This window comes from Rhinatrema bivittatum, chromosome 4 (genome assembly GCF_901001135.1).
Source record: "Rhinatrema bivittatum chromosome 4, aRhiBiv1.1, whole genome shotgun sequence".
Taxonomy (NCBI): domain Eukaryota; kingdom Metazoa; phylum Chordata; class Amphibia; order Gymnophiona; family Rhinatrematidae; genus Rhinatrema; species Rhinatrema bivittatum.
In genome coordinates this window covers 100,386,536-100,413,570 of record NC_042618.1, presented here as the reverse complement: position 1 = coordinate 100,413,570, position 27,035 = coordinate 100,386,536, and the positions used below count along the sequence as shown (strand labels likewise).

Here is a 27,035-nt window from a genome sequence, read left to right as displayed (position 1 = left end):
AACCCCTGGGTCTTCACCCCCTCCCCCAGAACCCCTGGTTAGTGCAAGGTATTAGGTGCCCTGGCCCTCTCCCCCTTCACACACAGAAGTTAAGAACTATACACTTATATTAGAGTTTACATGAGAAAAATCAAATTACAGTATTCTAAGGTAAAAATATCACTTACATTATATTTACAGGCACTGCTGTGGTGCCAACCAGAAATCCTTGCAATAAAAGACACTTGGAACCCATATGGTATTAGGCCTATTGTAACACTTGTTGGGTGTGTGCTTGACCCTCGGAAAGCCAAGAGCAAACTGAATTACAATTACAATATAATAAACCTCCCATACCAAAACAGAACTCAATGCCAGCACTCAAAACGGTATCAAACCTACTTATGAAAAGGCAACACCTCAAATATTATACGAGGCCCTAAAACACCAATACATTTCCTATTAGGAGAATATCTGACCTTAGTCACATGTGCAGAACACAAGCAGACCCTTACCAAATACAGAATAAAACAACAATAAAGTATAAATGGAAACATACAGGCAAAAACTGAACTAGAATTTGTATTTATTTATTTATTTGCACAAGCCAGACCCTCTATGCAATGCAACAAAGGGAAAACAGAATCATCATCATTCCTCAAACATCAAATAATAAAATAAAAAATATAATAAATACATAATAGTAAAAACATAAAAATATTTCAAAAACAGTAGATCGAATAATTAAATACTCATATATAATTTTTTTTAATTTCTCAAACACCAATAAAATATTTCAAAACATCATACAATAATACCTAAAAAATAAAACAAAGATTCACACGCTCCATATTTGGGAAGTTTTGATTTCCAGTCTCCCATAGATTGTCGTGGATTAGTGGGATTGAGGTATAGAAACTTTCTCCTCTTTTTCTTATATATCTGCACACATAAACATATACATGCTCACACACGTTTCCTCTCTCAAACACATCTGAGTGTCTCCAGCTCTTCTTTGGTTGGGATCCACCAGTAGCCCTGGACCTTCCTCTTCACTTCAGCTGCTGGCAGATTGGGATCCACCAGCAGGCCCATTCTCTTTTATACACCACCCCCACCCCCCTCCAAGGCAGGCTTCCATGTTCTCACACACAACTCCAGGCAGGTGCCTATGCATTCTCTCTCTCACACACCACATACACTTAACCCAGGATAGACTTGAATGCTCTCACACACACACACACAACCAGGCAGGCTCCCATTCTCTCACATACACACAATCAAGACAGGCTCCCTTGCTCGCTCGCTCTCTCCCTCATAGACATACACACACACACACACACACACACACACACACACACTCACTCACCAGCAGCCCCAACAGTGCCTGTCTTACTCCTCCACTGCTGCTGGTGCCTCCTCGGTGATTTCACAGGAAGAATAGAAGAGGCCTGTGAGTCCACCAGTCTACCCTATCCCACCAGTGGCGAACAGAAAAGACAAGGCTCATGTATGATCCGACTGGGAGCAGGAGGGAACCTGCTCAGCTGCTTCTCCTCCTCCTGTGCCGGCCCCATGGTATTCAAAAGCGGTGGCCTCACAGGCATCTTCTTTTCTTCGCTGCTAGTGGGATGGGATCCACAAGTGACCCTCTTCTTTCTCCTTTTTTGGACTGCTTCTGCCCTCCCCCCCCCCACCAGGTGTGCCGCCCCAATCAATTGCAGAGCGGGAGACCCTTCCACAAAGTCCTCTGACAGTAGACCACGCCTTCACAGATGCTGTCACCAACCATTCAACTTACATATTAATACGCAGAATTTCTGACCAATGAAACATTCGCATTTACTTTCCAGTCATTTTTACTTTGAATTTCATTATATTTACCTAAGTTTTGCCCTATGTGCACAGGCATCTTGTTACTAAATGGGAACATCCATGCCAACTCAGTAGCTTACATTTATTTGTACAAGTTTCTTATCCCTGGAAAGCGTGGCTTGGCTTATTGTAACCTTCATGTGAACGGAAATGCATAGACATTTTGCCCCGCTTAAACTTAGCCTCTTACAGATGACAAATGCCCTTGGATGCCTAAAGCCAGATGCAGATTCGCCCAGCTGTGTTGTGGGCTAAGCAATTATTCATGAGGACTTATAGATCTGGCAGTGTGGGTGAGATCTAGTGAACGTACAAACAATAGAGACAGCTTCATTCCTGACCTTTGGGACTGCAGCACTCTAAATACCTGACATTCATCAGCATGGTGCTCCAGCCCTGCTCTGGAACAGAGTTAGTGTGTGTAACTGAATATTGACTGCATAAGGAGTAAGTGCAGCATAGAGGGTTATAGCACTAAGATCACTGTGCTTCCTCATGAATGTATGTAAAGACAGTGACACAGAGTGCTCCAGGAGAAAGCAAGCTTCAGTCAGTTACCAGATAAAATAGAAAATGTAAACATTAGGGACCCAAATTACTAAGCCGTAGTAAAACACTGTATTTCTGTGGGAAAATGTACTGTGGGATTTACTAAACTGCTGGACCTGAGTACTGCAGATTAGTAAATCCTACGTGAATTCTCCACATGTTGCTATAGCCGGGAATACCTTGTGTTCCCAGCCGTGGCAATGTGCAATGGTGGCACCTCATCCCAGAGCTGCCATCTTATAAAGGGGCCACAAGTCCTTTCAAAGCCCCTACTCCACCTTGAAAAAATGTCTGTGGCCCCCTGACATCCCCCCCCCCCCACCCCCAACAATGCCAGGCCGGTCCATTAAAAAAAAAAAAAGTTCTCCTTCTCAAGCCACGCTCCTGGCCTTTAATTTCCACCCTCTTTTTTTTAAACACCCCCCCCCCTTGGGGATGGCCTCTCCCAACTTACCCCATTTATGGGGCTGTCTGCAGGGGGCAGGAATGATCCTCACTCACTCCCGCTCCACTGATGCCATCTTGAAAAATGGCACTGGCTGACCCCAGCCTCCCCATACCCAGCACATGCAGGGCAAATGAGCGCCCGGGCTCAGCCAGCACAATGTTTCAAGATGGAACTGGTGGGGCAGAAGCAAACGTGGCTTACTGCTGCCCCTTAAGGCACAATCACAAATGGGGTGAGCTGGGGAAGCTGGGGGACTATCCCCAAAAGGAGGTTATATTTTTTAAAAGGGGGTGGGCAAAAAATGCCAGGGGCAAGGCTTGACAAGAAGAACCTTTTTTCAAATTTATGGGCTGGTCCGAGACAGGCGGGGTAGGGGGGATGTCAGACGCCCATTGACCGCCGTGGACATTTTTCAAGGGAGGGGTGGTGGGCTTTTAAAAGGACTTGCAGCCCCTTTAACTATGGCCCAAGGAACACTGCCAGGTGCCTGCTGATACTCCTGGGAGAATGTTAACTACACCTCTTGTGGTGTAGTTAACTTTCTGAGAATAATATGCTTGTAACAATTACTGCAAGTCATGTTATTCTTTTTCCATAATAATGAGCTGATTTGCATGCATTTGCCTGTGATGCATCTCATTATTTTTAACTCACGTTGAGCCTGATTTCTTTTGTGTGCTAAGTTGCGATATCGCAGATTAATGTGCATTACTCTTAATGAACAGCCTCTTAAGCTGCCCACATCCACTGCCCTCAACATTGGAGGTGCAAAACCACCCCACTCTCCCCACACAGATTCCACAACATGAGCAACGAGATGCAATCCTACCCGATCCCCATCTTAAAACACCTTTACCTTAACCCCAAAAAATCACTCACACATTCCCAGACCCTCTCAACAAGAACTCTCATCCCCATCATGACATCTCCCTTTACTCAACTATTGGGACTCACACTATTCACTCTAACACTCTTCAATGCACAGTCCCTCACAAAGAAAACTCACATCCTGAATGATTACTTACTAGACTCAAAGCCAGACATCTGCGCTATCACGGAAACCTGGCTCAAACACACGGACAAACACAACTACCAATACATCTATACGATATTTTTTCACTGCCTAGACAAAAAAAAAGAGGTGACGGCCTTCTTCTAGCTGCCAGAAAAGAGCTTAAACTAACTCTCCAGTCTGTTAAGACCGCCTCAAAACTAGAAATAGGCCTCTTCAAATCCAATCAGCTTCAAATCATGCTTATCTACGCTCCCTCTGGCCTACTAGACACAGATGCCTCCCCCCTCAAAGGAGCCATTGCCAAATACATAAACACGGACTCCCCAGCAACGATCATGGGGGATTTTAACCTCCATGTTGATTCAACGCCACCCTCCTCCAACTGCGAAGCCTTTCTCACCTCCCTCAGGGCCATGGGTTTTAAACAAATCATTAACAAGCCTACCCATAAAGCTGGCTATACACTAGATCTGATCTTCATAAACTCTGGCCTCACTCACACTATTTTTCCTGACTGCACCCCAGTCCCCTGGTCAGACCACTCGCTGATATCCACCACCATTACAGTGAAAGAAAGTCCGACCCCCCCCCCCCTCCCCCAAACCACTATTCACTTCTGGAAACCTTGCACCTTAGATGACCTCAGCGATCATCTCGCCAAAGAACTTCATAAGCTAAATATCACTACCCCCAACTCAGCCCTATCCTCCTGGTATAATATCACCGAAGCGATAGCCAACAAATTATGCCCCCTGTTGGTGAAAGAAATCAACCCAGCCCTTAAGAAAAAACAACCTTGGTTCACCCCTGAACTACAGAAACTAAAACAAGATCTTAGACACAAGGAATGCAAATGGCGCAAGGCCCCATGCCCCAATACTCTGACCGCTTACAAATCCTACATGAATTCCATCTCACGAACAAAAAGAGATTTCTATGCCCGCAGAATCCATGACCTCCAATTCGATGCCAAGGCTCTTTTTTCATACATTTCAGAACTCACAAAACTATCCGCCCCGGCCATCCCTGACAACCAAGCCCAAACTAAGGCCAATGAACTCGCATCCTTCTTTCAGAAAAAAATCTCCAACCTCTTAACACTTCTCTCCCCCAACACCACGTTATCTCCCCTTCCATTCAGCACCTCATCTTACGCTGGAGCCAACCTCGACTCCTTCGAACTTACGTCCTCCCTGGAGATCGAGTCCATCCTAAAGAAATTGAAACTCTCCACCCACCCTTCCGACCACATCCCGACAAAACTACTTATATCTATTCCGGACACTATCTCCAAGCATTTGGCGGATATTATAAACTGTTCCTTATCTCAAGGAATCGTCCCAGATGCACTAAAACTCGCTACCCTGAAACCTCTACTGAAGAAACTGAACCTAGACCCCAGAGATCCTACCAACTTCCGTCCAATCTCCAATCTGCCTTTTACTGCCAAACTCATGGAGAGACTGGGCAATACCCGACTCTCTGACTACCTAGCCAATCATAAAATTCTCTATCCAACTCAATACGGTTTCCGCAAATCTCTAAATACCGAATCCTTCCTTATCTCACGCACAGATTTCCTTATTATGGGCCTAGACAAAGGACACTCCTTCCTACTAATACTTCTTGACATCTCTGCCGCGTTCGATACAGTGAATTACTCTATCCTACTAAATCATCTATCAGACATTGGTATTTCTGGAATCGTCCTCAGATGTTTGAGTCATTCCTCAGCAATAGACACTATAAAGTCAAAATAAACGACAAAGAATCCTCCAGCATCAAATCATCCCTAGGAGTACCTTAAGGCTCTTCACTTTCTCCCACTCTCTTTAATATATACCTGCTGCCTCTCTGCCAGCTGCTATCTAACCTAAAACTAAAGCATTTTCTATACGCCGATGATGTGCAGATTCTGATCCCTATAACAGAATCCCTACCCAAAACACTCAAGTTCTGGGAAAGCTGTTTCCACTCTATTAATCTCCTCCTCACCAGCCTAAATCTAGTCCTCAACTCATCCAAGACCGAACTCCTCCTCATCTCCCCTGATCACATTGAATTTTCACTGCCGACCCCTTCCACCACCATGGTCACCCAAGTAAGAGACCTCGGAGTGATACTAGATAACCGTCTGAACTTAAAGAAATTCATCAGCAATACAACTAAGGACTGTTTCTACAAATTACAAATTCTAAAAAAACTTAAACCACTCCTCCATTTCCATGACTTCAGGACAGTCCTCCAGGCCACTCTATTTTCCAAGATAGACTACTGCAACGCCCCCCTATTGGGTCTCCCCGCCTCTACCACCCTTCAGATGCTCCAGAATGTTGCCGCCAGAACTCTGACAAACACCAATCGAGGAAATCACATCACACCCATCTTCAGGAATCTACACTGGCTCCCCATAAGCTTCAGAATCCTACATAAGTCCCTCACCATTATTCACAAGACCATACACAATCAGCACTCACTCGACCTTCATATCCTGCTAAGACTGCACACTTCTAATAGACCTATAAGAGAGGCTTATAAAGGAACCCTGCACGCCCCCACCACCAAATCCACCACTTGTACATCCACCAGAGAACGATCCTTCTCAACAGCGGGGCCAGCCATCTGGAATACCATGCCTCCACACCTCAGACAGAAACCCTGCCTGGTGACCTTTAGGAAAAAACTCAAGACCTGGCTGTTCCAACAAGCCTTCCCATAGCCCTTTCCCCTCCTCTCCCTACCCCTTCCCCTTCCCCCCTCCTAACTCCTTGATCCTAGTAAGTCCCCCCTCACCCCCTTCTAATTCTTCTCCAGTACTGTCACAGGCCTGCATTGTTAGCCAGTTTCATGATTGTATATAAGTTATATATATATATATATATATATATATATATATATATATTTAGAGTGCCTTATTTCCGACCCAATGCACTTCCAGTATAGCCTTGTTAAGTTTACAACGTTATTCCTCTGTCTCCGGCACATTTCTGTTTCCAAGTTCACATAACCTTGTTTTATTGTAACTTTTCTTCCTCTTCAATATTATTGTTACAACCCCCCTGTTCCTTGTGAACCGATATGATATTATTTGTATCATGAATGTCAGTATAGAAAAAGAGTTAAATAAATAAATAAAACCCATGTTATCGGTTGATAATGGGCATTAATTGAGTAAAATGCATGTTATTGTGATAATGTAGTGTAGCAAATAGGTCCTTAAATGTGCACCAGTGACATTAGATAAAAATGAACAGCTTCCATGCTTCAGCAGCTGCCAGTGTATAACAAACACATGGCTGTTAATTGGCAGTATTGCCTGAATCCAGCTATGTGCATAAGATTAAAGGTTTGGAGCGTTAATCCAAGTTAGGTAGGGAAAGCACCATCACAGCCAGCATAAAGGCAACCATGCCAACGTGCTCTCTAAGGGTATGTAGCATTGTTTTGAAAGACTGGATATCTTTAGAAGGCCATTTAAAAAATATTATTTCCATTTGTAGTTCAGAGGTAGCAGGCACTAGGAAATGAAGAGTTGTCCTCCTAGAGCACAGTAACCACTGTCACCAGAATACAGTCTTCCAGCACAACAGGGGTTTAAGAACAATCATGGCAGCATTAACCACAAAGTTACTACTGTAAAATAGTAAGACATGCCAGCAAGTAAACGCTCCAGCACAACCATTTTTTAAGTTATCTCCATTAATGCCCTCCCTTAACTGTTTGGACATTGTTAGGTCTCCACAGTATTATAAATTCCTCTCACCCAGTCAACACAAGATGCCATCTCTTATTCCAATATATTTAGGTTTCATGGCTTTCACCTATGAATGTATTAGATTAGCGTGCCTTAGATAAAAAAAATACTTAAGAAGATAAGTGGAGGTGCCATGTAAAAGGAAGACTATATAACCCTTCTGCATACCCCCCCCCCCCCCGCCAATCTAGACTATACCTTCCTATCTTTATGTTAATACAGCATCCCCACCCACCTTCAAGTCACCAACGGTGCAGCAGATATTTATGCTATATATCTATTTACACCTCATTTATGTATGATATATTTGTTATACAATTCATTTATTATCTGCCTCCTCATATGCTATAGTGGATGTGCTATATAATTTGTAATGTTACATTTGTCATTTGTTATTTGTCATATTACTATTATTATATTGTAATATTTATCATATCTTTATTCAACTGTTCCTCTTTTCCTCTTACCATGGTTACCCTATATATATTATTATATATCTTATATATATTATCTGATGTATATTATTAAGCATTTTCTTATATATATTATTATGCAACTGTTCCTCTCCCCTTTTCTCTTCCACTATCCAAGTTCCAGTAACCCGCGTTCAGTGTAACTTATCTCTTATCTCTTTTCTCACTTCCTCCAGTAGCTTCCTAGCTACAATTAATGTTAAAGTTCTCTTTACCCTTGTTCAGTGTAAACCGATATGATATGATATCCATCATGAATGTCGGTATAAAAAAGGTTTAAATAAATAAATATGATATGTGTAAGCAAAAAGTGAGTTCAATTAAAGGATTGTACAATGGCATGTGGAGTCAAAGAGGAGCAACTATGTTATGATATGAAATATTGTGTGAGTTAAGAGACAAAGCTTTGACTTGCGTGGTGTGCAGTGCATAGTGGAGGATCGTGCAAGAGAGGAGTGAATGAGTGCGTCATTGCATAGTGGAATAGGTGTATCTAGAGTAAATGGCATGCTGCCTCTCTATGGATCTTATATTCTTTGTTTCAATTACAGAATGATGCCATCAATCCAGAAGATTTCCCAGAATCTGTTTATAAAACATTCCTCATGCACCTGTGTCCACGAACAGAGATTGATGAGATATTTACCTCTTAGTGAGTTTTATCATTTATTTTCCCAAGTTAGAAAAAGTAGGCGCCAGCTGAAGATGATTGATGAAGAGCACTATATGGTGAAGGACAATGGCCCTAGAACCTACCAAGCTGTAAATGGTGTGCATAGCTATTCAAAAGTGGTTGATTGCATTTTAGTACCATAGTCCCTAGTTGTGCATAACTAACTGGCTTCAACACTAAGGCCCTGTGTCACTGAGCATTTTTTCATAGGTTCAGAATGGGAGAAACGTATTAGTGAATCGGGCCCTAGAAAAGATAAAAGTGCTAAGGTAGAGACGTAACTGGAGGAATTGAGAAGATGCGTGTGAAGAAAAAATAAATTAGACAACAAATTACATGAATCAATTGCTAGTAAGGAGATTGTAAAAAGAATACATTTAGATATCTGTATGCAAATTTCAAGAAGTCTAAAAAATAAAATGGGGGAGTTAGAATGTATGGCACCAGATGAAGCTATTGATATAATAGGTATCTAAGAGACTGATGGAAAAAAGGACAACCAGTGGGACACAGTAATATCAGGGTACAAAATTTATCAAAATAACAGAGCAGATAGAAGTGGTGGAGACATGACATCATATTTTAAGGATTCCATAGAGTCAAGTAGATACAGATTCTACAGGAAACTAACTGCATTCTGGAATCTCTATGGTACTACCATCCACCCAGCCAGGTTGACGAAATAGATTGTGAAATGCAAACATAGATTAGACAATTTAGTAAAAATAGAAATACAATAATAATGGAAGATTTCAATTACGTCAATATTGATTGGTGAAAGTCTCATCAGGACATGTCAGGGAGGATATATTTCTAGACACTGTAAATGACTGCCTTATGGAGCAACAAGTACTAGTACCAGTAAATGGGAGTCTACTTTAGATCCGGTTCTCACTGGAATGGAGTATTAATTGCAAGGGGTAATAGTGGTAGAGCCTCTTTGCAATAGTGATCATAATGCAAATAAATTTGAGATAATCACTGGAAGAAAAGTAATAAATTAAACTATTGCAATAGCATTTAACTTTAAAAAGGGAGATTATGGTCAGATGAAGAAACGAGTTAGAGGGAAAATGAAAGGAGCTTACAAGGCACATAGTAATAATCAATCCCAAAGCCACTTGAATGTCCTCAATGTTGTCTCTTGATCTTATTTAAACTTTATAATTTACTCTAAGTCAAACTGTAAGATACTTGTTCTATTCCATGTCAAAATCGTTCTACTCTATGTTATTCTAAGTTAGACAGTTAAAAACAATATTGCTCCTGTTTCATTCTAAGTTATATTGTAAGAAAGAATATGAAGTTACAATGTAAAATAAGAAGCCTGTGTCTTCTTAGAACCTCAGTTGCACTGTAAACCGATGTGATTTTTCAGATCGAACATCGGTATATAAAAACAAACAAACAAACAAATAAATAAATAAATAAAATACAAAGGTTACAAGTTTGCATGCGGCATGGAGAATGTTCAAAATACCTTCTTGGAAGCCCAGATAATATGTATTCCACAAATTAAGAAGAATTGTCTTTCAGTATGGATAAACGGTGCTGTGAAAGAGGCCATCAAAGCCAAAAGGCATCCTCTAAAGCGGGGGTGGGCAATTCCAGTCCTCGAGGGCCGAGAACCAGTCAGGTTTTCAGGATATCCCTAATGAATATGCATGAAATAGATCTGCATACACCTGAGATAGAGTGCATGCAAATCTCGCTCATGCACATTCATTAGGGATATCCTGAAAACCCGACTGGTTCACAGCCCTCGAGGACTGGAATTGCCCACCCCTGCTCTAAAGAATGGCACATAGGACCTAATGAGGAAACTAGGACACCCAAGCAGTGCCAAAATTAATAAAACAGGCCAAGAGAGAATTAGAAGAGAGACTTGTCAAAGTGTCAAAAATGAATAACACAATAAAAATAAATAAATAAAAATAAAAAACCTGTGAGGGCGTCAGCTGAGCCATTAGATAACCAGAAAGTAAATGGGCCCTCAGGGAGGATAAGGCCATAACAGAAAAACTAAATTAAATCTTTATTTTGGTCTCTACCAAGGATATTGAGGGGCCATATAACTTTAATTTCCTAAAAAAAAACAAAAAAAACCATCGCTGCCTGTTCCCCGCCTCCCTCCCATCCATCGTAGTAGCCTAGCAATGGCAGAAGCATTCCCCGGTCTGTCACGATCTGGAGATCCAACTGGAAATAAAGATACGGAGCGTGGAGGGAAGGGGAGAAGGGAAAAAGTTGGGGGGGAATCGTCAAGCTGTGGATTTTACCATTTCCACATATAAGGGGAAGTCGGAGCAGGGGGTGGGGAAGGGGAGGAGGGATTCTCGGTACAAATACATTTTTATTTACATTAAATGAGCCATAGGGCCTTTGCAACTGGGATGGGAGGCAGGTGGGGGACAGTTTGTGATGATTTTTTTGGGGTTTTTTTAAGGATATATTCTTTTTTGAATATATCTGGTCAAGTCTAAAGTTATACAGCTAACTATAGCCAAGTAACTTTGGACACAACTGGCAATATTCAAAAGAATATCCAGTAATGTTTAAATTTATCCCGTTATGGTTAGTCAGATAACTAATTGGAGATATTCAGTGAGATAATTATTCAACTAAATATCCAGGACATGATATCCGGCTAACGTTACTGGATAATTTGTCCACTACCAAAATAACCACAGATATGAAATTCTTCTTTACTTTGGATAGAACCGATGGTGATTAATACCCAAAATCACAAAGAGTACCACAGTGTCCCAATAATTATATCCTTCACCAAGAACCTTACAAATTAGTTTATCTACTAGGCTTCATTGACCATCACAATAGGTTTCATCGTATAGCATAGTTTCACTTTCACACTCCACACTCCATCATTGGTCAATATTGATATGTTATTTTTGTTGTATTTTTTGTTTGCAAAAGCTTCTCCAATAGTGATACCACCAATAATGTGCACTTTTTTATGGTTTAACCAAAACTTATTAGTGCTACGGTAATTCTTAGCTTAGTATATAGAAGTCACGTTTTGTATGGAAGCCACTTCTTTCACATAGTTCTATGAAACTGCCCAACACAGAGCCGTGTTTCGGATTACAAAACAATCCTTTTTCAAGGGCTAAATCGCTAAAACGTGAAATAGGTTAAAAATTACTGCATGTAAGGATCCCACTTCATTTAAAATCATTCAAAATATTTGGACAAACGTCAATTATTTATAGAAATCAAAGAACAAACTTACTTTCACGTAGTCAATACCTGATTTTCAGCATAATGGCTTAGCGGCGTGCATTTCCGGTATCAGCGGAAATACTGCCGTGTTAGCGCCATTTTTAAAGGGCTTAGTTGTCAATCAAAGGAGCCGACCTGATAGAGAACTGTATTAGCCGTTCTTAAATTTACACGGCGCCATCCGTCAAAAAACCGACATGATAGAGAGCTTCTTTTAGTGACTAACAGGAAAGATAAACACCTACACGACCAAATTTATCAATTTGATGGACTTTAGTATTGCAGAATTCCAGCATTAACATATCAACTCACATCCAAAAATGTTTTCCAACTTTTTAAAAATTTATTTAACAAATGTACACATCGGGAATATGTCACTTAGCTGATACATTCAATATGGCCGCGTAGGTGTTTTTCTTTCCTGTTAGTCACTAAAAGAAGCTCTCCATCACGTCAGTTTTTTGACGGATGGCGCCCTGTAAATTTGAGAACGGCTAATACAGTTCTCTATCAGGTCGGCTCCTTTGATTGTCAACTAAGCCCTTTAAAAATGGCGCTAAAACGGCAGTGTTTCCGCTGATACCGAAAATGCATGCCGCTAAGCCATTATGCTGAAAATCAAGTATTGACTACGTGAAAGTAAGTTTGTTCTTTGATTTCTATAAATAATTGACGTTTGTCCGAATATTTTGAATGATTTTAAATGAAGTGGGATCCTTACATGCAGTAATTTTGAACCTATTTCATGTTTTAGTGATTTAGCCCTGGAAAAAGGATTGTTTCATAATCCGAAACACGGCTCTGTGTTGGGCAGTTTCATGGAACTATATGAAAGAAGTGGCTTCCAGACAAAAAGTGGCTTCTATATACTAAGCTAAGTATTAGCACTAATAAGTTTTGGTTAAACCATAAAAAAGTGCACATTATTGGTGGTATCACTATTGGAGAAGCTTTTGCAAACAAAAAATACAACAAAAATAACACATCAATATTGACCAATGATGGAGTGTGGAGTGTGAAAGTGAAACTATGCTATATGATGAAACCTATTATGATGGTCAATGAAGCCTAGTAGGTACACTAATTTGTAAGGTTCTTGGTGAAGGATATAATTATTGGGACACTGTGGTACTCTTTGTAATTTGTCCACTAAACATCCTACTGAATATGGACCTCTTCATTTCCAGTCAGTCTGAAATTGTAGACACTTTTTCACAGGCCCAAACACAAGCAGACTCCCAATCTCGCTCTCTCTCTTTTTCACAGGCACACACAAACACACAAGCAGGCTCCCAATCCCTCTTGCTTTCACAGGCACACACTTTCAAGAGACTCTCAATCTCTCTCTCTCTATTACACAGGCACACACATACAAGCAGGCTCCCAATTTCTTTCGCTCTCTCACAGGAACACACACACAAGCAGGCTCCCAATCTCTATCTCTCTCTCACAGGCACACACACACACAACCAGGCTCCCAATCTCGCTCTTGCACAGGCACACACACAAGCAGCTCCCAATCTCTCTCTCTCTCTTAGACAGGCACACATACACAAGCAGGCTCCCAATCTCTTTCTCTTACACAGGCACACACTTTCAAGAGACTCTCAATCTCTCTCACTCTTTTACAGACACACACACACAAGCAGGCTCCCAATCTCTCTCTCTCTCTGTTACACAGGCACACACACACAAGCAGGCTCCCAATCTCTCTCTCTCTCTCTCACAGGCACACACACAAGCAGGCTCCCAATATCTCTCTCTCTTTCACAGACACACAGACATGCAGGCTCCCAATTTCTCTCTCTCTTACACAGGCAGACACACACAAGCAGGCTCTCCATCTCTCTCTCTTACACAGGCAGACACACACAAGCAGGCTCCCAATCTCTCTCTCTTACACAGGCACACACACACAAGCAGGCTCCCAATCTCTCTCTCTTACACAGGCACACACACACAAGCAGGCTCCCAATCTCTCTCTCTCTCACAGGCACACACACAAGCAGGCTCCCAATATCTCCTCTCTCTTACACAGGCACACACACAAGCAGGCTCCCAATCTCTCTCTCTTACACAGGCAGACACACACAAGCAGGCTCCCAATCTCTCTCCCACTTTCACAGGCAGACACACACAAGCAGGCTCCCAATCTCTCTCTCTCTTTCTCTCACAGGCACACACACAAGTAGGCTCCCAATCTCTCCTCTCTCTTACACAGACATACACACAAGCAGGCTCCCAATCTCTCTCTCTCTTTCTCTCACAGGCACACACACAAGTAGGCTCCTAATCTCTCCTCTCTCTTACACAGACATACACACAAGCAGGCTCCCAATCTCTCTCTCTCTTACACAGGCACACACACACAAGCAGGCTCCCAATCTCTCTCTCTCTCACAGGCACCCACACATGCAGGCTCCCAATCTCTCTCTCTCTCACAGGCACCCACACATGCAGGCTCCCAATCTCTCTCTCTCTCACAGGCACCCACACATGCAGGCTCCCAATCTCTCTCTCTCTTACACAGGCACACACACACAAGCAGGCTCCCAATCTCTCTCTCTCTTACACAGGCAGACACACACAAGCAGGCTTCCAATCTCTCTCCCACTTTCACAGGCACACACACACATGCAGGCTCCCAATCTCTCTCTCTCTTACACAGGCACACACACATGCAGGCTCCCAATCTCTCTCTCTCACACAGGCACCCACACATGCAGGCTCCCAATCTCTCTCTCTCTCTCTCTCTTTCACAGGCACACACACAAGCAAGCTACCAATCTCTGTCTCACAGGTAAACTCACAAGCACGCTCCCAAACACACAATTGTATCTTTGCTCGTTCTTCAGCTCGGCTGGCCTGGATTGAAGTGGTGGCCCACCACTCGGTTCCTTTTCATCTCCTCTGGTGGGTGCCACTGCTGAGTCTCCCTTCTTCTTCTTCAGCCCTCCCGGCTTTAGCCTCTTCATCTTTTTTTCTTCATTTTTGGCCCCGCCAGCCTCGGCTCCAGTGGGCACCGTTACCACAACATCTTTTCTTCTTGTTACAGCTCTGGCGGGTGCCACTGCTGCGACATCTTTTCTTCTTTTTTCAGCCCTGCCATCCTGGGCTCCGAAGAGCGCCACTGCCGCAACTTTTATTCTTCTTTTTCGGCCTTACCGGCTGGGCTGTGATGGGCACCACGGCTGCATCGCTGTCTCTTCTCACTGGCGGGAGCCCTATTCTAGTTTAAAAGCTGCTCTAGCTCCTTTTTAAAAGTTAGTGCCAGCCTGGTTCCAACTTTTATAAAGGAGATAGAACAACTTTTAAATGAGAACAAGGGGGAAAGCCGACAGTCACTAAACAGTGCAAGGTTCGGAGGAATGTATCCCTGAAGGATACTAATGAAGCAGGAGAGTTAGGGCATCCCAACAGAGAGGTTCCAATAAAAGCAAAAGTAGTCCATGTGCCTATATGTAAAAAATCACCGAAGCTAATGATTTCCGAATTATCCCTATCAACTGAAAAGCAGGTTGTTAATACAAACAAAAAAACACACTTTGAAATGTCTGTACATCAATGCCAGAAGTAAGAAGTAAGATGGGAGAGTTAGAGTGTATAGCAGTGAATGATGAGATTGACATAATTGGCATCTTAGAGACCTGGTGGAAGGAGCATAATCAATGGGACAGTGCTATATCAGGATATATGTATCATGTGAACACCAGAAAGCGAATTTTCAGAGAATTGCTCCATCCCTATGGAACTCCCTTTTCCACCACATTAGGCTTGCCCCTGATCTCCTGACGTTCGGAAAACTGATAAACACCCAGCTGTTTAAAGCTGTGTTTGGACCTAGCCATTAACCTTGATATGCAGACTCCTAGCATTTGGCCACTCTAGACTTGATGAATACTCCTTGAATTGATCATGAATTTAAATGTCAATGAACTTACTGTTAATTTTCTTTGGTATGACTCATTGGATCTGATTTTTAACCAATTATTTGTGACTAGTTTTTGACCTATTGTATCTGACTTTTACCCAACTATCTGTTACTGTTATCCGTCTTTATTTTTTGACCCATTGTATTTGTTTTGCTAAACTGTTTGCTATTGCTATCTTTCCATATTTTGGCCCATTGTATTTGACTTTTGCTCACTATAGCTCACTTTGAATTCTCTTGGTGGAAAAGCACATCATAAATAAATAATGATGATATTGATGATGGATTAAAGTAGAAATGCATATGAGTAGGCATTCCGCAAACTTGGGAGCAGAGAAAGGACTATGTATAACAGAATGAGCAGGGAGATGAGTATAGGATAAATTTGCATAGAATCAGGAAGTGTTTTGGTAAAATGCAGGGTATTTCACTTTCTTTGACATGAATATCTTCTTTTCTTTCCATTCTTAGCCACTCAAAAGCAAAACCCTACATGACAAAGGACCACTTGACAAAGTTTATAAATAAGAAGCAACGAGATTCCCGCCTCAATGATGTCCTGTTCCCACCTGCAAAACCTGAGCAGGTTCAAGTCTTGATAGAAAAATATGAACCAAGTGTGATTAACATTCAGAGAGGTGAGTTCCGTAGGAATGAGGTTTCTGAAAGAAAGCTGGCAAGTTAATCGACTGGTTTAAATGGAGTGCGTCCTCAGCATGACTTTGTTTGGAAAACATTTACGCATATGGAGCATTCGTCACTAAAGCTTGAAGTTCACCTGTTCTGCATGCTGATGTGACAGCTGGGAGAAACAGGAGTTTCCAGGTTAACCATTTTTATTCAGTAGATGGTTCAAATGGTGATTTCATCAACTGAGAAAGAACTGCATTAAGGTCCCATTGAGGTAGAGTTCTGATTGGAGGCTTTAAGTGATAAAGTTCCTTAATAAATTTAGAACTATAGGATGTTGAGCTAGATAGATCCAGTGGGGAAAGAATAAATAAATAAACTCCAAGACCTTCTACAACAGAGATAATGAAATCAGTATCTTTAGCCATAGTGGAGGCATTCTGATATCATTCTGTACACAGCATAGAACTTTGGATATTGCGGTTTTTAACTAACTAAATAAATAAAATAATATACAGAAAGGTGTATTCCCTATCCCAAATATAAATATACAGAGAGCTGAGTCCCTTATTCCCCTGCAATAATCTAGAAAGGTGAGCTCTCTATGCCTAACCATTAACATCCAGAAAAGCGAGTTCCTTATCCCTAAACATTTTCATCAAGGGAGATGTTATTTTATATTTATTATTCTTGTATACTGCCTCCTTCAAACAGAAGTTTAACACAGAGTAGTTCACTACAATATAGTAAATACATCAATAAATAACAATTCTTACAAAGCATCATCATAAAATACAAGAGAGCAATAAATTACAGCAGTGAGAAAACCTAAAATGCATCCCTAACATATAAATTCAGTTTAATTCATATATAGCAATTTAGATCTTAGATGAGTTCTCTGTCCTCCAAACTTTAATATACAGAGACATGAGTTACTTATCTCCCCAGATTAGTAATAGACAGTGTAGCGGGTCCTCCGTTTTGATGCTCTGTCCGTAACTAGGAGTGCTACAGGACCAGGTTCAAGTCTGGACAGGGAGGTAGAATTATCTTCTGAGGCCCCTGGAGTGCTCAATCATGATCTCAGTGATCACTTCACACTCTAGGTCAATTATTTCCAGAAGGTGGCAGATGAGAGTGAATAAGAACCGGGAAGCCAAAATCAAAACTGTAGGCAAAAAACAAGAATTACAAGTCCAAACTAGGGTAAAAAATCAAAAGAAGACTCATGAGTCAGTATTTGGTGTTCAAATAAAAGATAGTCTTTACTGTAATTTAAAAAAGAGGATTCAAGTCAGAATCACAAAAATTAGAATCACCACACATCCAATGATCACCCAAAAGCAAATGGTTTCTTTGCCCATTCTTCTTCTGTTCACCTTCCTTCCAGCTCTTGCACCTTCATTCATTGACAAGAAACTCTCTCCAGTTAGAGTTGGGAAGTTAGAGTCGTAACTCCAACATCTACCAAAAACAAGTGGAAAAAACATTCCCAAATCCAAGAAAAATATCAGAATGGGTTCCAATCTTTCAAAACTTCAAACTGTAATCTAATTATACAAAAATTGAGGCTCTTGATTTTGGTTGAAAAATCTCTGAATCTCCCTCCACCCTTGGCTTTTTCTGGACACTTGAGCAAAAACATCTCTTGACCCCAATCCTTAGGGAGACAAGGGGGAAACCCTTTCCTTCAGACTGGTCTGATACAAAAATCTCCAAAAAGTCAGCACACCTCTCCTCAGTTGAGACTCTGGATGAATCTCCTCTTCTCCCACTCCTTCTAACCCACTGAGCATGCTCCCAGGGATTATAAACCCCCTAATTTGCTTTTCCCCCCAAAAGGTGGGGTTAAAACAAGGGGAGGAATTCCAACCTCCAATAAGCTCTCCTATAAGCCCCCCCCCCCCCAGCTTAGGAAAAATATACTTTGGGGGAAAATATTAGTGACGGGCAAGGCCCCCATCACAACAGTTCCCTATTCCCCAGCAATAATATTTGAGGTGAGTTTCCTGCCCATCAAATTTACTATTTTACTACACAATATTTAAACAAAAATTTCCATTGGCTTTGTTAAAGACATGATTTTTATGATTTTATTTATTTATTTAACATTTTTGTATACCAACATTCGTTAAGCAAACATTACATCGGTTTCCATGTAACATAAAACTGGCCAACAGGGCTTTACAATGAAACTGATAAGGGAACTGGGAAGTGGGAAGCGGGGGGAAACAAAATGGAAAATACTGTACAAATATATAAGCATAATAACATGGTTAGATATAAGCAATAAGAATTATATACAAGTATTATATACAAGTAAATTGTTTACAATGAAAAAGTTCTGGGTTTGGGGGGAGAGGAGAGGGGCAGGGGATGATGCCAGTCAGATGCTGCATTCTCTTTCATATTCACATAAAGAAAAATATACATCAGTAAAAAAGAATTGGTGTGTGAAAAAGTGCTTTCTGAGGCTTGCTTTAGCCTTTACTTTTGTAAGTAAACAGAGCAGATGGTGCCAGGGATGTGTCAGTGCTTGGGGGAATGAGTTCCAATCTGTCACTCTTGATGTGAACACTCTTAAATGCTGTTTCTCGTAGGTCAGCTGTCTCCAGAAGGGATGGTCTGGTTCCTGTGTGGCTCAGAGAACAGTGTGGTATCCCTGGATAAAATAGCAGTGAACCAGGACATGACTCAACCCCTCTCACATTACTTCATCAATTCTTCACACAACACCTACCTTACAGGTGACAGCCAAACCCACAGGGCATTTTTTTGGGTGGGGCGGACAGGTCCCTTTTCTTTTCTTTTTTTCGTTTTTGGGGTTATTTTAGTGTTTGTTTCATTTTTTAACAAAATAAATGAAATAAACATTAAATGAAATGAAATTTGTGGGAAAACAAATCCCACCCAAAACAAAATGAAAAACAAAACACATTTTTTTTAAGTGGTGATGAAGTGGTCCCTGATCAAGCTCTGGTATTCATGTAGTTGAATGGCAGTATCTGTTGCAGTCTATCGGGCCGATTCAGTAAAACCCATGGGAGAGCCAGCGCTCCGAGGGGAGTGCTCGCTCTCCCGACTTGCGCCCAGGCCACTCTCCTGGGCGCGCGATCAAGTATTTATATGAGGGCTCGCAGTAAAAGGAGGCACTAAGGGACACTAGCGCGTCCCTAGCGCCTCCTTTTTGACAGAAGTGGCAGCTGTCAACGGGTTTGACAGCCAACACTCAATTTTACTAGCATCGGTTCTCGAACCCGCTGACAGTCACAGGTTCGGAAAACGGACGCTGGCTAAATTGAGCGTCCGTCTTCCGACCCGCAGGCCGCGGGCAGATTTAAAAAAAATTTTTTAAATTTTTTTTAAATTTTGGGGCCTCCGACTTAATATCGCTATGATATTAAGTCAGAGGGTGTACAGAAAAGCATTTTTTTCTGCTTTTCTGTACACTTGCCTAGTGCCGGCAGAAATTAACGCCTACCTTTGGGCAGGCGTTAATTTCTGAAAGTAAAATATGCAGCTTTGCTGCACATTTTACTTTCTGTATTGCGCGGGAAAAACTAATAGGGCCATCAACATGCATTTGCATGTTGCAGGCGCTATTAGTTTTGGGGGGGTTGGCAGCGCGTTTTCGACGTGCTATTACCCCTTACTGTATAAAGGGTAAAAATAGCACGTCGAAAACGCACGGCCAAACCGGGGCTAAAGGTGTGCTCAGCTGAGCGCACCATACTGTATCAGCCCGTATGTCATAAAATCTAAGCAAAGGCCTGCTCATTTAGCCAAGCCTTGACTTTCTTCTGGAAGATAAGGTACGATGTGTCAAGGTGTAGAGGTAGTGGTAACTTGTCCCATAATTTTGAGGCAGAGCAAATGAATGCACAAAGTCTCATACAAATCAGTCTGGCAAAAGCCAGAGGAGGAGAGGATAGGAAGTCCATTTGGGAGGATCAAAGTTCTCCTTTGGGAGTGTAAGGAAATAGTAGCTGGGACAAATACTCTGGGGCCAGTTTGTTCATGCATTTGAAGTTAGAGTTATGAATTGTATCTTGATCTCTACCAGGACTCAGTGTAGCCGATTTAGGATTAGCCTTATGTTATCAACTGTTTTGGCCCCTAGCAAAAGTCTGATAGCCATGCTCTGTAATAGCTGGAGGTGTTTAAGATTATATTATGAGATACAGCTGTATAAGGAATTGCAGTATCAATGCAGCTGGTGATTAACTATTGTATCATGGTAGCAAGGTTGTGTTTGTCAAAATAATTGCATAGTTGGCGAAACTGGCACACATGCATAAAGGAGGTTCTCACCACTTTTGAAAGGTGGGTTTCCATTGTAAGGTTATGGTAAGTTAGACCCCCAAACTCCTTACTGAATCAGTAGGCTGTCGGGGGGCATGTTCCTAATAGGATGGATAGAGATAGTAAGGGGTGTTCTTATTGGCTTAACCAGAGGAGTTAAAATTTGTAAGGGTTTCCTTTGAGTTTATGGATATTGAATTATTGGGCTACAGCATTCAGACAAGTATTTAGATTTGGCAATGGTTGAGGTTTGGTCCGATCCTGATGCAGAGTTTCCTGTTTTGATGCAGAGTTGAATTTTGTCAACAAAAAGATGGCATTCAGTGTTGTAGGACTGGATGAGGTCACAGATTGATTGAATATAGATGCTGAATCAGGAAGAGTACCAAACCTTGGGGCATTCCGCATGTGAGATCTCTGGGAGAGGATGATTTGTTGACCCATAAGACATTCTGCATTCTGTTATGCAGGAAAGACTGAAATCATTTGAGGACTGTAGCTTCAATACCAATGCCTTCTAAGCATTGCATCAGAAGTTAGTGATTGACAGTGAAAAAGATAGTGGAAAGATCTAGTAGGACTAGGAAGGAGTTGCCGCTTTGGTCAGCATTTAGATGGATACTATTGGTTAAAGCTGTCATCCCTTCCTGAAACCATATTGGTGAGAGTGAAGAATACTGCCCTCTTCTAGCAAGCCTAGGAGTTGGAAGTAGACACTTTTTCGACCAGCTTGGATAAAAAAGGGAAGACTGGAAATTGGATGATCATGGTCAACTTTTTTTGATCAGTACCTTTCAAGATCGTTTTGATATTAACCTTTTTTAGTAAGAGAGGCAGAAAGCCTTGTGTAAGCATGGTATTAATTACAGTGGTTAGCCAGGGGGATAACTTTTAAGTCACAGATGAATTTGGAAAGTATTGGGTCTGATGGGCAAGTGGCTTGATTAATTCTTTGGAGAAGTCTTGTGTGTGTGTGTGTGCCTGTGAGAGAGAGAGAGATTGGGAGCCTGCTTGTGTGTGTGTGCCTGTAAAAGAGAGAGAGAGAGAAAGAAAGAGAGAGATCGGGAGCCTGCTTGTGTGTGTGCCTGTGAAAGAGAGAGAGATTGGGAGCCTGCTTGTGTGTGTGTGTGTGCCTGTGAAAAAGAGAGAGAGAGAATTTGGAAGCCTGCTTGTGTGTGTGTGTGTGCCTGTGTAAGAAAGAAAGAGAGATTGGGAGCCTGCTTGTTTGAGACCAGGTGCTGGATCACTTTGAAAGAGGTGAGGGGGCAGAGCTGGGGGTCTGCTGTGGCCAGCACGTGTAACAATAGGTGTCTGGGATTCAGGTTTGGAGAGTCTCCATACTAGTTGAAAAGGTTTCCCTGGGTGATTCCTCATTTGTTCTAGTTGTTTGTAGATATAGTCGTTTTATCCTGCTAGTTGAATAGCTGCTTTATATTTCCTTGTATGTTCTTTGCAGATGCGTAAATTGGTATCAGTTTTTTGTTTTGCCATTTCCAAGTTGAAGATCTTCATGAAACCAGGCAGAGTTCTTGGGAGGTCTTTTCGGATTGGGTTTGAGGAGGTACTAGGGTGAATTCATTGTTCCATTGTTGGATTGGAAATTCTGCTGATTTTACAGTGGTTTTTTGGTATGTTAAGGAGTTCAGTGAGGCTGTTGCTTGAGACAGAGGGCATTACTTTTACTCTTTTACTGAGAAGTTTTTCAATATGAAAACCACATGAGGTTAATTAAAGCCCCAGAACCTATAAACTAGGTCACTGTTTAACAGACTACAGAAGTAGATTTGCATACTGAAACTTTAGCCTCCAATCGCCACCTTTCTTATGTAATTATCTAACATACACAATTACTTATGTACGTGACTGTTACTCTTTTTTTGCCTGCTGGTAAGTGTTTAGGGGGTACATGATATATACCTGGGAAATAAAATCTTCCTCTTCTTCCTCCTCCCATTCTGTCTAGCTGGCCAGTTTTCTGGCGTCTCATCCCCTGAAATGTATCGTCAGACCCTGCTGGCCGGCTGCCGCTGCGTAGAACTGGACTGTTGGAAGGGAAAGCCCCCTGAGGAGGAACCCATTATAACGCACGGCTTCACCATGACAACCGAGATCCTGTTCAAGGTGAGGGGGGTGGGGGGTGACTCCAGAATTCAGGTAGTGCTCCTGCTGGAGTGTGTGTGTGTGCTCATTGCTGCACATACATTAGACTGAAAAGGAGGGTACCAGAGTATTCCTGTGGAGGAAACCTCCCAGCTACAAGGGCCAAGGACATTAACAAATGTATGGTCCCCATGTAGGGGACATACATACTTCTCCTATGGATTTATTATTTTGAAGTTTGCTGTAGCTACACATTTCCGGTGTTGGCAGGCTGGGTGCGGTAGTGCTAGTTCTCAGGTGAGTACATTCAGAAGTGGCATGGGCTGGGGCTCTGATGGAGGGTGCTCGATGACTGAGGGCTGTAGAGGTGAGCACTGTGGAGTTGGTGCTCTGATGGTGGGCGCTCTGCAACTGAGGGCTCTAGGTATGAGTGCTAGAGGGTTGATGAGCTGATGGTGGGTATTGTAGTAATAGATACTGGTCACAGGGAACCGAGATGCTGTTATATAATGTATAAATTCACAGTGCAGAGATAGGAAGATGAGGTGCTGTTACCTACTTAGCTGCCAAGAGGTGCGCCAGAATAGAAACTGAGGTGATGCTACAAATAGGAAGAGCTATACAGAGTTATATGTAAACCGGCATGATGTGGTTTCTAATCGCGAATGCCAGTATAGAAAAACTCCAAATAAATAAAATAAATAATCTGTTACTACAGCTATTCTGTGACTAAAAGCTGTAGCGATGAGCACTGTAGGATTGGTACTCTTCCAGCGTGTACTCTGTGACTGAGGGCTGTAGAGATGAAAGTTCTGGGGTCTGTGAGGGCTGCAAGGTTGTTGCCATGGTGGAATTTAATTCTTCAGGAGGAGACAGTCTTGGCTGACAGGAAAGAGGCTGCTGCTGGATGCTTAGAATCAGATGGAGAGGGTCAGTGCTCTTTAGGGCTGCTAAGGTAAGAGATCTTGAGCTGCTTTTAGACTGAGGTTTTATGGTAGAGGATGCAGGTTTGATGCTTGGTTCCATGGTTTAATCAAATTCTTTTTTTTTATTAACAAGATTGTTTGATCCTCCAATTTCCAAACAGTTATGTAAATAGGCACAGCCGAAGTTAGCTCTTACCAGACCGGGTTCTCATTTCATGAGCAAGTGGGGAACCAAAAATGCTTTACAGTGTTTCAGAGTAGGATTGCTCAAGGATTAACCTTTTTTTAAATCAGAAAAATACTTCAAGACACACTCATCAAAATGAATATTAAAATATGGGTGTTGGATTCTGCAGGACTCTGAGATTATTTTGCATGTTGTCTTGGTGTGGACATCCTGTGTCTGGGTATTCTATGGGACAGTGCTGAGGCAAAAAAATATTGAGGGCATATTTTATTTGTGGTGTTATTGTTGGTTATCCCATGGTGGGCTGGGCATACTGGAGTGCAAACTAAATACTCTGAGATATCAAGTAGATGCTCAGGAAATTGTTGCTATGGTGCCTTGTGCTTTCATTGCAGGGTGAGAGCTGCCAAGCCAGCGTGCACTATGACCAGGCATACTTATTTTTCAAGTAGTCTGGTAGTTAATCATGAACTGGACAGGGTGGGAAGGATGACTTGATAGATTGCAGTTTGTGCATTTGTACTGTTTGAGGTTTCTTGTCACTTTTGCAGGATGCGATTGAGGCCATTGCAGAAAGTGCTTTCAAAACCTCCTGCTACCCCGTGATCCTTTCCTTTGAGAATCATGTTGATTCGTGAGTACCTTTTTTCTTTAGTTGTAACCGGCTTGAAACAAAGCAAATATTGGTGAGTTGATTCTCTGCTCTTAGGAAGAATGGGGGATGGTAGGTGCACTACCTGCCCTCTCCAGATGTCTGTATAAGGAATGCTTTTTAAGGGTAATGGAGATAAACAAAGTCAGCAGGTGAGAGTTGCACAAGTCTGAGTAAAAGTGACAGTGAAAACAAGAAACATAGCATGTATTAGATTATCTCACAACTCCCTCCCACCCGTTGGAGGTGGGAGGGGACTAGAGATCAGCAGTGCAAGGAAGGCATGCAAGTGAGTGGGAGCATAGACTTGTTTGCTTGAGGTTCCAGGCCTGATTTGAGCGACCCGGGACTTTCTGGCTGAGGTAGAAGAAAAAGGAAGCAAGGAAATTGAAGGGCTACGTTTGCATGAAAGGCAAAGCAATCCGGTAGACTGAGGATTTTAATCCTAACCCACAGATAAAAGTACTGATCTCTTGACATCTGTCTATGTGTAGGTAACAGCCGTCCATCTTTATGTACCTGGAAATGCTGAGGCTTGGGAGACCTAAAATTTATCTGCAGAAGGAGGATAGGGAGGTTGGAGAATGAAGTGTATCTGGCAGGGAGGGTGAGGGATCTGAAATCCTTAAGTGTAAGGGGCAGAAGAAAAGAGGTAATGAGAGATGGACATCATCTAACGTGAAGGTGACAACGGACTTAGGTCAATATCTAATTATTGGACAGAGGTATGAAGTATTTTTTCCAGAGATAGACTCAAAATGGGAAAAGTCCTTTAGCACATATAGTCCAATGTTTGGTTTCTAGTTTTTTGATTTTTTTTTTTTCTGAATGATATGTGTGGCTCTCTTTTTATTCGATTGTAATATTTCACAGCCCCAAGCAGCAGGCCAAAATGGCAGAGTACTGCAGAACAATCTTTGGAGACATGCTACTGACAGAGCCACTGGAAAAATATCCCGTAAGTGTGGGAGAGGGGAGATCAACAGCTAACAGGGATGACTCTGCTACTATTGCTGTTGTATCGGCAGATGGTTAAAATCATTAAAAGTATTAATTTGCTAAAACAACCAATGCAAGGCCTGAGTACGTAGGCCCTTTAATGAGCCTGCCACTGTTGTAAGCCTATACATTTGTGATCTGTTACTTGGATGCCAATGTAATAAGGTGCACTCAGCAGAGAACACACTATTAACCACACTTTTGAGCACATTTTTTGTGCACAAACAGTACTCCCAATACAGCAAGGGATTTTGAAGAAAAAATATTTGTGCACAGCAAAGTTTACCCTCCCATGTAAACGTAATGGCAGTGAGACATTAGCTATAACCCTTCCCCCCAGTGCAGAGAGGTGTATAGGGTTAACTCTTGTTTTCCTTATGCTGGAAATCTTACTCCTGGTCTGGCACTAGTGTTACTGTATAGGGCTGATAGAGAGTTTGTGGTGCTGGCTACCTGCCCTCCAGATTCCTGTGCACACAAAATGTATTTATTTATTTAAAGCTCTTATCGTCCACCTAATTCAGCGTCAGCTTTTTTGTGCGCATATATCTTTCCTTCCTCTCCCTCTTTTCTTTTGAAATATTTTTAGAATGACAAATGTTCTGGCCCCTGCACATATCTGCCATCCCCCTCCCCTCTGTGCACTCCCGAGCACAGGCCGGGGAGCGTTATGACTGTTGTCTGCTGAGAGGATCAGGGTGCAATAAACTCAGGCTTACAAAAAAAACCCAAAGGCAAACCAGCCACCCGAGCAGCTCAGGCAACCCGGCTTGCAGGAGGAGGAGGAGGAAGGCAGTGCCGCTCCTTTTCCCACCCACCCCTACCTCCTGAGCCTATGCAAAAACCCGATTGCACATTTTAACTTGGGTTTGGGCACTTTTTGAACTCCTGAGGCATTAGCATGCCAGGAGTTAAATGCGTTTTTACTGTAGGGGTTAAAAACTATGTGCTGAGTTTCAGCCTACAGTATTACTGCACACCTTGTTACATCAGGCCCACAGAGGGTGGCTGCGTGAAAAGCACATGGTTTAAAGAGCCCAGAGACAGGCAGAGATTTCCTCAGAGGGAAGGTCTAGTGGCAAAGACGCAAGAGGAGGTTTTCCCAGACTGTAGAAACATGTGAAGGGAAAGACATCCAGGAACAGGGTTCGTGTTCTTATAGTGGAAGAATAGGGTAAGTCCTTCCTGAAAGGACAGGTAAGTGTGGAGGTGAGAACGGAAAGGCGTCTCTTCTGTCATTAAAAGAGAGAGACTGAGAGTGAGACCCTGATGCAGGAGGATACAGCTTCCAAGAGCAGAACA

At 42.1% G+C, this 27,035-nt stretch overlaps 1 protein-coding gene across 4 annotated transcripts in view; it reads left to right on the top strand.

Moving 5' to 3' along the window:
- The window catches only part of PLCB2 (phospholipase C beta 2), a 152,553-nt gene that overhangs the window by 66,377 nt on the left and 59,141 nt on the right, over positions 1 to 27,035 (top strand). For all 4 annotated transcript variants that reach the window (XM_029598517.1, XM_029598516.1, XM_029598518.1 and 1 more), the window contains exons 8-13: positions 8,645 to 8,745; positions 16,409 to 16,575; positions 19,168 to 19,314; positions 22,833 to 22,990; positions 24,634 to 24,716; positions 25,608 to 25,692. In XM_029598517.1, coding sequence (XP_029454377.1) covers positions 8,645 to 8,745; positions 16,409 to 16,575; positions 19,168 to 19,314; positions 22,833 to 22,990; positions 24,634 to 24,716; positions 25,608 to 25,692 — 741 coding nt within the window. The remainder of the gene's footprint in view (positions 1 to 8,644; positions 8,746 to 16,408; positions 16,576 to 19,167; positions 19,315 to 22,832; positions 22,991 to 24,633; positions 24,717 to 25,607; positions 25,693 to 27,035) is intronic.